The following is a 13,506-nucleotide window of genomic DNA, read 5'->3' on the forward strand; positions in this document are numbered from 1 at the left end:
CTCTGCATGTGGCATCAGCCTCCCTCCCCCCAGCACAGGGGGAGAGCTTTTTCCTGTGCATCTTTCCACCTCATCAACTTTTCATCTCTCTGCAAACGGAATCAAGACGTCTCTCCCTCCTCCCTGCCGCTCTCTCTTTCTCCTTTGTTATTAGCTTCATGAGTGGGGATGTTAATGTATTCACTAGACAATGTCTTCACACCGCTGTTTCCTGTAATTACAGTCCCTTCCCTCCCACTGTCCCAGCCCATTTGACTGTAAAGTGCTTGGAGGAGGGACAGTGTGGAGAAAAGACGCAAAACAGGCTGAGGTCGAGTAGTGTCATGTTAACATTCAAGAAAGTAAAACCAATAATTACCTCTGCAGTAGCTCATTAACAGCTGGTAACACATGGAGGTCAATGCACCAGAGATTAAAGAAAATGTGATTGATACAATTGGGGATCCCCTCCACTAGAGGATGGGGAACTGTACCCTATTACCAACAACAGTCACCCCCAAGAAATGCAAGCAGCCACATCCATCCTCCTTCAGCGGGTAGATCCACTATACTTGTCATGTAGATCAGCGACATTGTCACTGGAGACCCGGATCCAGCCATCCTCCCTGACATGGTAGAGGTTGACTGAACCTCCTGAGTAGGCATCTCTGTAGGTGGCTTGGTAGATGGCTCGACGGGCCAGATCATAGGCCTCCTCCACCTCCAGGTCATAGGAGTAACCCCGATCCATGACCCCATAAGCATATACAGAGCCAGAACCTACAGAGAAGGTGGCCCCCGAAATCCGGTTTCCTTCACTGTCCACGTAGTAGAGGCCTGGAAAGAGAGATGAGGTTAGTAAGAAAACAATGATCACCTCTTCTGACATCTAATTCATCTTTAAAGGCAACAGTTCTCCTTTCCTCTTGAAACCCAGGGAGACCAACAGAAATTCAAGAAAATAGCAGTGCTATAAAATTACAAAGAAAAAAAAAGTGAAGAAATAAAATTAAATATGAATACTTCAGGATTCTACACATTCCACTCCATCTCACCTAACATTACAGTTACTGCCTTGTCTGTCTTCTTTGTACAACCAAAAAACTAGTATAATTCAAATGACTTTGGTTTCAAGCACAGAACTTCAGGCACTGTGGGAGATAATATCTGAGACAATCCTAACCCTCAAGAGTTCAGGCTATTTGGGAATATTATCTGGACAAGTATGCTATCTCTTCTATCACAGAGTAAGAGAATAAAGTCTAGAATTCTAAGTCATATTGTAAAGAACCTGCACTGTCCAACATGGTAGCCATCAGCCACATGTGACTCAACACTTGAAGCTAGTACCTTCCACATATGCTGGAGTGATAGTCTTTTGGATCTATCAGGTTAAATAAAATATATTATTAAAATTACTTTTCCTTTTCAATTTTAAAAACATGGCTACAACATTTAAGATTACATGTATGGCTCACATTATATTTCTATTGGACAGTGCTGGTATAGACTAAACAGTTGGCCAGGCCAACCGCCTTTTTTTTTTAATTTAAAAAAATTTATCTTCTTTCTTTTTTCTCGCCACATCGTGCAGCTTGCGAGATCTTAGCTCCCCAAACCCAGGCCCTCTCAGCAGTGAAAGTGCACAATCCTAACCACTGGACCATGAGGGAATTCCCCCAACTGCCTATTTTTATAGTTTTTTTTTGGATCACACCCACAACCTTTTGTGTATAGATTGTCTAGGACTGCTGTTATGCTAAAACCAAGCTATGTAGTTGAGACAAAGATTACAGAGCCGGCAAACCTAGAATATTTACTTACATTTGGTCCTTTATGGAAAAGTTAGCCAACCGCTAGTATAACAAAAAATTAGACACAGATTTAATAAAATTTTTATCACTTCCATCTGCCCCTGGACCTCTCCAGCTGGATGCCTTTGTCACCAAATTCATATTTAAATTTTCTGTCCTCACAGACCAAAAACTCATCACTCTTCTGCCCTACCAATCCATTTCCTTCTGTATTTTCAAATTCTGTCAATGCATCACTAATATTTTTCCTATTTCAGTGGGTCTCAACACTAACTATGCACCAGCATCATCTAAGGAAGTTTTTTTTTTGGCCAGGGCATGTAGCTCCCAGGACCTTAGTTCTCCAACCAGGGACTGAACCTGGGCCCCTGGCAGTGAAAGTGCCAATTCCTAACCACTGAACCGCCAGGGAATTCCAGGTATTTTTAAAAAGATGCCAAGGACTTAACCCAGGTATTCTTTTTTAATTGGTCTGGGTGGGGGACAAGCACAGAGCTAGATTCTGACGTTCTTCAGGTGTTCACGATACAAGCCAGGTTGAAAAGAATGGCACTTATCAGTTTCCAGGTTCCGATGGTTCTAACATGGAGCCCCTCCTCAGGCCCACTGCCACTACCTTGCCAAGCCAGTGCACCATCTGGTTCCAATTTCCCTTTCTGGCTCTCTAGCTCACTACTCTGCTTCACACATTTTTTTAGCTCCAATTAAACGAGACTTCCAGTTACTCCCTGCAAGACCTCATGCTTCTTCCCCCTCGTTTGTTCGTATGTTTCTTTTTTCACATCCAGGAAAATGACACCTACCTATGAAGCCCTCCCCAGTTTCTCCCATCAGAAGCAATTCTTCCCACCTCCTTAAATTCTTTCAGCATTTTACTGGTTCTCTTTAAAGTGGTATTCATCTCATTCAGCCTCACATGAAGTAATCTGGGATCCTTTCTCAGTCTGCTTGAGGCCAGGGGCTGACTCATCCTGAACAGGACAACTTGTCAGGAAGGCTTCTCTGAGATAGTACAATTTAGGTTAAGCTCTGGCTTCCTGGGTTTTCCTTGCTAGCCAGTTTTTGTACTCTTTTATACTGTTATCCACCACCTGGGACCAATCCAATAGCTAACGGTTCAAAACATTTCCAAAATGCCTCCCTAGACTGCACAAGAGGTATGGAACTGTTCTTTCACACTTTTCAAATTTCACACAAATCAAAATAAATGTTTCAATTTCCAAAGTAACAAAGGGAGCTCCTCTCTCACAGGCACTTTTAAGTCTCTCCTCATCCATCCTCTATTGAGGGGTGAACTAATATTCTCCAAAGCAAATGAAAAAGTGGTGGGTATTCCACAGTTGATCAATAGAGGAAAACTAGGCATTTAGAAAGGTAAATGAGGGAATTCCCTGGCCGTCCAATGGCTAGGCCTCTGCACTTTCACTGCAGAGGGCACAGGTTCAATTCTTGGTCAGGGAACTAAGAACCCACAAGCCACAAGGTTAAAAAAAAACAAAGAAAGAAAGCAGGTAAATGAATGAAGCAAAAACAACAGGAGGAGAGATTAATTATTTTCAAGCACCAAAGGGGAAAATCACACAAAATGTGACTAGCCGTATTCCAGCTTGACTAAAGGGACATTCAAAATTGGCTGAAGAGAAACTGCTATCAGATACAAGTCTGAATTTCCTGGCAAGGATTTTATATACTAGGAAGAAAAACAGGTTAAGGAATTCTTTTCAGAGACAACAGGACTGAAGTGATTATATCAAACAAGAAAAAGAGATGGGCCCAAAGGGCCCCTTCTAGGCCAAAGACTCTCTACAGGAAAAAAGGGAAAAGAAATGACTAATGTTTGAGTAGTTACTTGGTTTCGTTGTCCAATAAGGTAGCCACCAGCCACATGTGGCTGCTGAGCTCTTGAAATGACGTTGACACACGCCAAAATGATATTTTAGTTATTATGGATTAAGACCATTGTTAAAATTAATTTCACCCATTTCTTCTCACTTTTAAAATATATCCATTAGGAAAAAGTAAAATTACATGTTACATGTGTAGCTCACATTTAATTTTTTAATTTATTTTTTAATATCTAGCTCACATTATTTCTATCAGATGGCACTGATTAGAGTTTTTATGTCTATTACCCAATTCTTTTTTTTTTTATTACCCAATTCTTAAATACAACTCTTTGCACGTCTTATCATTTTACAGGAGAGACTAGGAGAAACAGTTTATGGGCCAGACACTGCATATTTGACATGTATTGCCTCATGGAACCTATATAAGATGATGAAACAGGCTGAGAAAATAAACCACCTGCCCTAAGTCACATGGATGATCAATGACACAGCTAATCTACCTCTGTGCCCTTTCCTACACTACATCTCTTCTTTGAACAAAGAGAAGGAAGGACAGAGAACTAATCAACACATCCTTAGCACTGACATATGCTCTTTCAATCACCTGTTTATGCAACCCTTCCTCTCTGTAATGGCAGCCCAAGAATCACACGGTTGCAGCTTAACTTACCAGGGCCTCTCTTATCCCAGCCACAGATCATGGTGCCCATGGACAGCCCCATGCCTTTATACTGATACACCATGTTGGCAAGCAGCTTGGAGGCAGCTGCAACGGAGATGCGTTCCTTGTTCCGAAGCTCATAGATTCTACATTGCCGAGCCAATAGCCGCTCCCAGAAGCTGCAATCCGCTGCACCCCCAGCCATGGTGCCCAGCAGGTAGGGATTGATCTCTATCACCTTCTTTACTGTCTGGGAGGCGATGTAGGCACCGGCTGTGGCCCGGGAATCTGCTGCAACAATGACTCCGTGGCGAAACTGTTAAGATCAGAGAAAACACAAGCCAGGAGCCACATCAGACCACAAAAACATCACCTTGACATTTCTTTATGCATCGATACAACCCCTGAACATCTCTGTCGCTGCTGTTTTATACTTCACAACATACTTTCCCACTTATATGTCACTGGAGCTTCACATCAATAGCTTGAGGTGAGATTACCTTCACTTACTGGCTAAGGAAACAGGCTCAATGAGATCGAATTACTTACCCAAGATCACAGAGCCAGTTATTACAAAGCTAGGCCAGGAATCCCAATTGTCTGGCTCCTATTAGAGTGCTTCCTCCCAGCAACTTTCCTCCTCATAACGTTTCAGTTACCCTGACCTATCCGGGCCACTCAGTTTCCAAAGACTTTGGGGTCGCCTGGGAATCAATCCAAACGGCCTCGAAATCCTTTTCCCACTCACCCACCTTTCCCCAGCCCCACCGCCACCCCGCTCCCGCCAGAGCGAGAACCGAGGCCTCCCGGGCCAATGAGACAGCGAAACTGCCGGGGTCGGGGCTCGAGGCCCAGGCCTCCGCCTGGGCTTCGCGGCCGCGGCCAAGGCGGGTTCCGGACCGGCTGGGAGGCCGGGAAGGGCGCGGGCAAGCGGGATTCAACCCGGCGCGGCGGCTGTGTCTGCACCTTGAAGGCCAGGGTGGTGGTTCCATGAAGCATTTCAATTCTCGGCTCCTCTGGGACACCCCAGCTGGGCGCGGCCAGGCTCAGCCCATCGCTGGGACTGCCTGGACCCAGGTCCAGCAGATCCGCACGACCCCCGAGTCCAAAAAACCCGCGCTGGTTCACCGGTAGCGGCCTCTCCAACACGCTGGCCAGCGCCATGTCTAGTAAGGGCAAAGGGAACTGACTGCCAGAACGCCTAGCAAAGAACGGCCGGGCAACGCCTCGCCGTCACAGCTTCACTCCCTATTAAATCTATCCCAGGGAGGAGCCATTTTAAGTCCTGGCAACCACGCCTCCAAACACAAGCGCCAGATGCGAGTAATTATTTTCACCAAGGAGGAAAAAAATAAATGGCTTCACTCCCCTTAAATTATAAAGGGGTGTGGCTGACATCTTGACTTTGGCCACGTAACCAACACGGGATTAGATTAACGTCAAATTCATAGGAAGCAAACGCAAACGTCAGGTTGAGGGAGGGAAGTGGGGCCGGCCATCTTTGAGAAGGGCGTGACTGGATGAAACTGTTCTAAACCGGTAGCGGTAAATCTGCCCGCCCAGCCCGGTGTCTTAGCAACAATTAACATCTATACCTTTTCAGCGGTCTGTTAATGTGACTGAAGTTGCCATTTTGTTTAAGGGCACTCTCTAATACTGAGTAAAATAATGATCTACTCTGAGGCCATTTTCCTATGAAGTTACTAAAACCACAGTAGTTGGAGCTAGAAAGCGCAACAAGCATGAGAGCTATACCTCTTGTTTTTTGATAGCATCAATCTCCACGATAGCCAGGTTCTCTAACAGCAACCAATTTTTAAGATTCAGTGTTGTCTTTACTCCCACCCCCTGATGGAAATTCTAATAAGTAATGAATTGCCCAAAAGGCAGATAGAAAAATAAAGAAGGAAAAGCGAAGGGCCCAGTTAATTCACAGACTGGATTCGCAATGCAGCTCCTGAATAACTGAGTCGATAGTAATTTACCATTTCAGAGCCTGGAGGAGAGTTGAGGCTCCATAAAGATGTACCAAGAGGTTTCCTGACTTAATCTTGCTAAGACAAGCCCTTATTCAAGAACGTGCTGTATTTCGTTGTCTCTACCTCTCTCCACCCACCTTCATTTTTCAACCCTTTTGGGAACTATAACAAGCAAAGGAGTGGGCAAATGTATGAAATGTTGCCTCCTGCTTTACGTTTCTATGAAGTCAGTGTCTAGTCTTCCTTGTTGGATTCCAGCAGCAACATCCATCAATATCTAAATTCCTCTTTCCTCTGATGCCCAACTCAGCCCCTCCTCTTCCCAGCAGACTCTGCATGTGTTGTATTTTTAATGCTGAAATTTGGCAACTCTTTCCAAACCCAACCATCAGAATGTAATGAAGCAGAAGATCCTTATGTGGGTCTCACACTTGGATGGTGTGGAAAGTGCAGAGTGCTTCTGTTTATTGAGCACATATTATTTTGCGGTCACTCCTCCAATGCAACTAATCCTCCTTCTGACTTCTCTCAGTGGTTCTTTCCCTCTGCTACTAATGTCTGTACTTTTCTTAAGGCATTTTTATATTTTAACCTGGTTATAAATATACATTTGTCTCTCACTGGATTGTGAGCTTTTAAAGACAGGTATTTCTCTGGAATTCCCTGGCAGTCCAGTGGTTAGGTCTTGGTGCTTTCACTGCCAGGGGCCTGGGTTTGATCCCTGGTCAGAGAGCTAAGATCCCACAAGCCAAGCTGTGTGGCAAGGAAAAACAAAATCTGTAAAGACAGGTATTTCTCTGTGCCAACTATATGCTTAATACATGTTTTTCAGATAAACATGTGAAAGGATGACAATATTGTTCTTCTAGTCACAGAGGCTTGAAGCCTTGGCTCATACTTGACAGCTCCTGTTCCTTTCCCCCACATCCACTGGATGCCAAGTCCTGTTCATTCTCCCTTCACAGTGCTGCTCACATTCTTCTTCATTGCAATTGATATTGCCTTTGGCTTCTTATCTTCTCAATCCTGAATTACTGAAATAGTCTCCTAATTTTTCTGGGCCCAAACTATGTTTCTAATTAATTCTGCACAGTAGCAGGTTGATTTTCTTAAAACATCATCTTGATCTTATCATCTGCCTGCTTAAAAATAATCTGTAAGTTTCAGCTCCTCAGTATGACATTCAAAGCCTTCCAGAATCTGTTCCCATTTTACCTTACATTAGTTCTCTGCTCCAAGGTCCCATTCAGGGAGACCTCAAAGAGGAGAGGTACAAATGATCAGTGCTGAAATGAGTGGGAATATAAACTGATACATACCATGGAGAATAGTATGAAGTTCCCCCCGCAAAAAAAATAATTAAAAATAGATCTAGTAATCCCATGTCTGGGTACTTATTCAAAGGAAATGAAATCACTATCTCATAGAGATAGCTGCAATCCGATGTTCACATTATTCACAATTACCAGTATATGAAAACAATATTTATCATCAATGTACGAACGCATAAAGTATTATATATGTGGTAGAATATTATTCAGCCATAAAAAAGGAGATTCTGCCATTTGTGATGAGATGGATGAAACTTGAGGGCATTATGCTAAGTGAAAGAAGTCAGGCAGAGAAAGACAAATACTGTATGAGCTTACTTCTATGTAGGATCTAACAAAGCCAAACTCTTAGAAACAGTAGATTGGTGGTTGTCAGAGGCTCAGAGTTGATGAAAATGGGAAGATGTTGGTCAAAAGTATACAAACTTCCAGTTATAAGAGGAATGAGTTCTGGAAATCAAATGTATAGCACAGTAACTATAGTTAACAATATTCTTTTGTATACTTGAAAGTTGCTGAGAGTAGATCTTAAATGTTCTTACCATAACAACAAAAATGATAATTATGTGAGCTGAAGGATTTGTTAACTATACATATTGCAGTAAATGTTTTGCAATACATACATACCACAGACACATACACAGAAGTATCAAATTATCATATTGTACACATTAAACTTAAATAATGCTATATGTCAATTGTATCTCAATAGGGTTTCCCTGGTGGTCCAGTGGTTGTCTGCCTGCCAAAGCAGGGGACAAAAGTTCGAGTCCTGGTCTGGGAGGATCCCATATGCTGTGGGGCAACTACTGAGTGCCGCACTCTGGAGCCCAAGAGCTGCAACTACTGAACCCACATGCCACAGCTACTGAAGTCTGTGTGCCTTAGAGTCCATGCTCTGCAACAAAGAGAAGCCACCACTGGCCACAATTAGAGAAAGCCCATGTGCAGCAATGAAGACCCAGTGCAAACAAAAATAAATAAATAAATTGTACAAATTATATCTCAGTAAAGCAGGTGTTGGAGAAGAAAACAATGATAAGTGCTATAGTTCACAAGTGAGAAAGGTGGTCAGTATAGACTGGGGTGAGTTTGGGGGTCAAGGAAGGCTTTGTCAAGGAGGTCTGGATTCATTTCCTTAAATACCACTTAGATCCCATTGCTTCTCAAATTCAGAGCCTCTTCTTTCTCGGCCCCTACCTGGGGAGGGTTTTCTGAATGGGTGATATGTAGGCCAGACTTGGGAGGATAAGATTCAAAAAGATGAAGGGGAGGTGGGAGATACGCTGGGAATAACATGAAGAGAGGTTGTGGTGGATGGATTAGGACTGGGTCACAGTGGGCCTTAAATGCCAGCCTGGGGTGGATTTGATCTCATAACCCTTTAAGGTTTCTTAGTAGAGGAGACATGGGATTTGAGTGATACCTTAGGAAATCATGTCAGCTTGGAGGATGAGGTTAGAGGGGGAGCTGTAATGTTTAGAAAAATGTACTCCATATGGTTCCAGAAGTAGATGTAGCTTGTCACTCCACCCCAAACTAGTTTCTCTTTCTGAAGGGCCAGCTGTCACTGTCCACCCTTCGTTGGTCTAAGACTTAGACTCAGTATGATGGTATCAAAGTCGGTTTTTCTCCTGCCTTGAAACTGCAAACCAATCTCTTGCCATTGTGAATTGTTGGGCAGGAAGGGGACCAATAGATCCTTTCAGCTACATCCTCAGGACTTTAGCACCAGTCAGAGAAGCTATACTGCCAGACAGCTGTCAGATGTGCCACGCTTGTATGCAGATGGAAGTTCATGTTCACGCCCAAAGCGGAGGAGAAAAAGATCTCCAGGTTTTAGTTCCCCTTCACCTGGCCCCACGGTGCTCTGTCATCCTGAAGGTATCTGGGCGCCTCGTACAAGGCTCTCTTGCTCTTCTTTCTTTTCTCTTTGTCCCAGTCCGTTTCATTTTCCCCACGTTGATCATGAGGTGAACCAATAAGCTCAGTGTCTTGGCTCCCTGACCCCATCCCCCTGAAGAGTGAACCCAGCATCGGGGACTCCTGCCACAGTGGGTCCATGGCAATCTATTCTGTTTTGTTTTGGTTTGGGGCCGTGTCCTGTGACTTGTGGGATCTCAGCTCTGTGACCAGGGATCGAACTCAGGCCATAGCAGTGAAAGCCTGGCATCCCAGGGAACCTGGTCTGACTGTGCCATCACACTGACTAGTCTTTACCTTTCCCTAGCCTGTGGGCCCTTTCAGGGCAGGGACAGGGCTTCATTTATCTCTGCGCCCAGTGCCCCCCACAGGAAAAACAAGAGGAACCCAGCTCTGCTCCTTTCACGGGTGCCCCCTGTCCTTTGCAGTTACCCAGCCCCCACCCAACTCCAGGTGCTTGGAGGATGACAGACAGGTGACTCCTCCGGTGACGCTCAGGTGTGTCATGGGCAGCGTCTCCCCAGCGCTGAAGACTCCACTGGCCTCATCCTGTCCTCCCCTCAGCAGTCCTCCGAGGGGGAGGGCGCTGCTCCACCAGCCAGTCCCAAAGCCTGGTTTGGGTTTTGGGAGAAGCCACAGATCACACACCTTCCTGAATGGTTCTGGCTGCAGCCCAGCTTCTTCTTACCATCTCTCTTCCTCCACCCAGCCCAGCTCACAGATCCCTGCCTTGCTCCTTCCAACCTTCGCTGGACCCCAGGGATGGCTCTGCAAGATGTGTGCAAGTGGCAGGCCTCCGACACCCAGGAAACCTCCCCTCACCTGCCTCAGGCTGGCGGCTGGGCTGTGCCCCGAGGCTGGGACCCTCAAGCCTTCCTGCAGACTCACGGCCCCAGGCTGGCCCATGGTACCACCACCCTGGCCTTCCGCTTCCGTCATGGAGTCATCGCTGCGGCTGACACACGGTCCTCCTGCGGCAACTACGTGGCGTGTCCAGCCTCACGCAAGGTCATCCCTGTGCACCAGCATCTCCTGGGCACCACCTCTGGCACCTCGGCTGACTGCGTCACGTGGTACCGGGTGCTGCAGAGGGAGCTGCGGCTGCGGGCACTGAGGGAGGGTCAGCTGCCCAGCGTGGCTGGTGCTGCCAAACTTTTATCCGTCATGATGTCGCGCTACCGGGGGCTGGATCTGTGTGTGGCCACGGCCCTGTGTGGCTGGGACCGCTCTGGCCCTGCCCTCTTCTATGTCTACAGCGATGGCACCTGCCTGCAGGGGGACATCTTTTCGGTGGGCTCTGGGTCTCCCTATGCCTATGGTGTGCTAGATGGCGGCTACCGCTACGACATGAGCACCCAGGAAGCCTATGCCCTGGCCCGCCGCGCCGTGGCCCACGCCACCCGCCGCGATGCCTACTCTGGGGGTTCTGTGGACCTCTTCCACGTGCGGGAGACTGGATGGGAGTATGTGTCCTGCCATGATGCCTGGGTGCTATACTCCGAACTGCAGAAGCTTCCAGGGCCAGAGAAGGAACAGGAGGAGGAGGCCACCCCTGACAGAGCTGGCGAAGGCAGAGAACCGTCTGTGGGGCTGGCACCTGGGGACTTGAAGGTGCCCACAGAGAGGCTGTGAGCAGCGGCAGGATCTGGGGGGCCCAGCCCAGGGTGGGAGATGGGGCTGCAGGGGAAGCAGACTCCCAGCATTGGGGTCCTGCTCTCCTGGGTTGCTGGCTTCATTTGTTCCAAGTTTCCATCCCTTTCTCTTCCCCGAGCTATTGACCTCTCTGTCCGATTTGTTCCTATTGGCGCCCAATAGATTGATCTGGCCTCCTTCTCAGCACCGAGTCCGTCTTTCAGCAAATACTGCACACCGGCTGCACGCCAGATGCTGTGCTAAGGGCTGCACCCTCTTTTCTTGCCATCTTCCTTTCTGCTTTCCCCCATCCTATCCCTGGTCTCTCTTCTTCCTCTTGTTTTAGTCCTTAGCTCAGTTTCAGCGTCTTTGCCACTTTCTCACCTGGATCGGGGCGGCGGGGGGGGGGGGATGGTGGGAGGGGAATGGGGGGGATGGTAGCCCCCGAGGGCCCAGGCTGGAAGGGGCAGGGACAGTGCAGCATGAACATCTGGGGGTAAGTGATGGGCTCCCACTACTGCTTTCCTCCTCTGCCAGCACCCCCCACTTGACCCTGATGACTCTGGTGACGACTCCTTTACTGGACACAGTTTTCATGCTTAACTGTTTAAGGTTAATGTGATCCTCACTTGACAGAAGAGGAAACAGGTTCAAAGAGATGTGTGACTTGCCCGAGGTGACGCGGTCAGTGCAGAGATGAGGCTGGGATCCAGGCCATCCACTCCAGGGCTGTGGTCTTTCTGCACAGCTTCTCTCCCAGGGCCTCTTCCTGCACCCAGGAGGGATGTGGGGGAGAGGGCAGCTGGGCTGGGCCCCTTCCTGCTGGCCACAGAAGAAGGAACCTGGAGGAGCCCAAGGGCCTGGAGGGCTGAGCCCAAGAAGCCCCCTCTGTCCTCTCTTACCAAGGCCTGAGTCATCGGCACCCCGCAACCCCAACCAGGGCGCTCCGGCTTCTGGGCCTCTTGTGGCTGCTGCCAGACTCCTCCTGCCATCCCTTCGCCTTCTCCCCAGCCTCTCCTTCCGGTAGCTCCCTCCGGGCATGAAGAAAAGAGGGAGATGGCTGTGCCGGGGGAACCGCTGGGTTGGCGCGTCCTCTCCCGCACCTCCTGTCCGCTTGCTGCTCCCCTGTGAGCCCTGACTTGGTGATGCAGGCTGACAACTCCAGGAGGGATGCCACCCCCACCCCTCCCCAGGCCAAGGGAGGGGAAGGCATGGTCAACCTAGGAGATGGGACCGGAAGGAAGGTTCCTGAACCTTCTTTCTTTGTCCTACTCCCACTGCTTCCAGCACCAAGATGAACAGCATCTCTTCTCCCTCTTGGACACCCTCCTCCCAGCCTCTGGCCCAGTCCTGAGCCCCAACCCTGCACTTAAGGCTAAGAATTCCTCCAGGCAAGGAGCTGGGCCAGACAGAGGAGCCCCAGTAGGCTCTGGTTTTCAGGGGATGATGGGGGAGGAGGGAGGAAAGCTGAGGGAGCCCCAGGAAGGAAAGGGAGGGAGGGAAGGAAATGAGGGGAGTTGCTGCAGAAAGATGCCCAGTACAGGAGAACAAGCGTTTGAGCTGGGGTCTGGGAATCTGGCTGGTGGCCTCTATGCAATCCTTCATCCTTCACCCTCTCCTGAGCCTCAGGTGAGGAGGTGCAGGACTCTGGGAATGATAACTGTAGGTCAAGGACCCTTAGGCCAGTTTTCTCCTGGAGGAACACAGGAGGAAGGGCAGTTTTTGCCCAGGGTTCAAGTGATTGACTTGACATAAGAGGGTGCATCTCCACGTGTGGAGATGAGCGTGGGTCTGTGACATCGTAAGTGAGTGATCCCAGGTAAGTGATGGTTCCCATGTGCAGAGACAGGAAACGGGCTACAAGAGAAAGAACCCCACCTGAATGAGGAGAACGGCCAATTATCAGGGAGAAAGGCCTTATCACTTTTTGGGGGAGAAAAAGTCCAGAGTAGAGAGGAGGTGGGGCAGGGCTCACCCCAGGGGTTCACTACTTCTGCATCCTCACTGCCCCCCCCCCCCCCCCCTGCAAACACCCCCACCCACCCAACCAGGGAGTGAGAAAAAGCAGGAATGGAGGGCAGGCTAGCCTGACATTGCCACCTGAACCCACCCCCAGGCTAGCTGGGAACCACATGCAGCTCCCCACCCCTCCCCACACTCTGAGCCCCTCCCCTTCCCATTAATCAGGGAAGGAGGACTGAACCCAGATAGGGAGGGCTCTCTTCTTGCATCTCCTCCCATCAGCTCTCCCTTCTCTCTCTTCTCTTTTCCTTCCCTGGTCCTGCCCTCTTCACTTCCTTTGACAAATTCTCCTTCCAATGGTGAGATATTTAAGACCAG

General features: G+C 48.2%; 2 protein-coding genes across 2 annotated transcripts; one reads left to right on the plus strand and one right to left on the minus strand.

Annotated features, from left to right (window-relative positions):
- Positions 1-306: 306 nt before the first annotated feature.
- On the minus strand, positions 307-5,819 carry PSMB5 (proteasome 20S subunit beta 5). The gene is made up of 3 exons (XM_043920464.1): positions 5,268-5,819; positions 4,311-4,617; positions 307-816 (listed from the first exon to the last, which is right to left on the minus strand). Exons 1-3 carry the CDS (start codon positions 5,463-5,465, stop codon positions 530-532), a joined length of 792 nt encoding a protein of 263 aa, XP_043776399.1. The 5' UTR covers positions 5,466-5,819; the 3' UTR covers positions 307-529.
- Positions 5,820-10,196: 4,377 nt separating this feature from the next.
- Positions 10,197-11,363, plus strand: PSMB11 (proteasome subunit beta 11). Its single transcript, XM_043920775.1, has one exon. It carries the CDS (start codon positions 10,297-10,299, stop codon positions 11,164-11,166), a length of 870 nt encoding a protein of 289 aa, XP_043776710.1. The 5' UTR covers positions 10,197-10,296; the 3' UTR covers positions 11,167-11,363.
- The last annotated feature ends 2,143 nt before the right edge of the window (positions 11,364-13,506 follow it).

This window comes from Cervus elaphus, chromosome 12, assembly GCF_910594005.1.
Source record: "Cervus elaphus chromosome 12, mCerEla1.1, whole genome shotgun sequence".
NCBI classification, from domain to species: domain Eukaryota; kingdom Metazoa; phylum Chordata; class Mammalia; order Artiodactyla; family Cervidae; genus Cervus; species Cervus elaphus.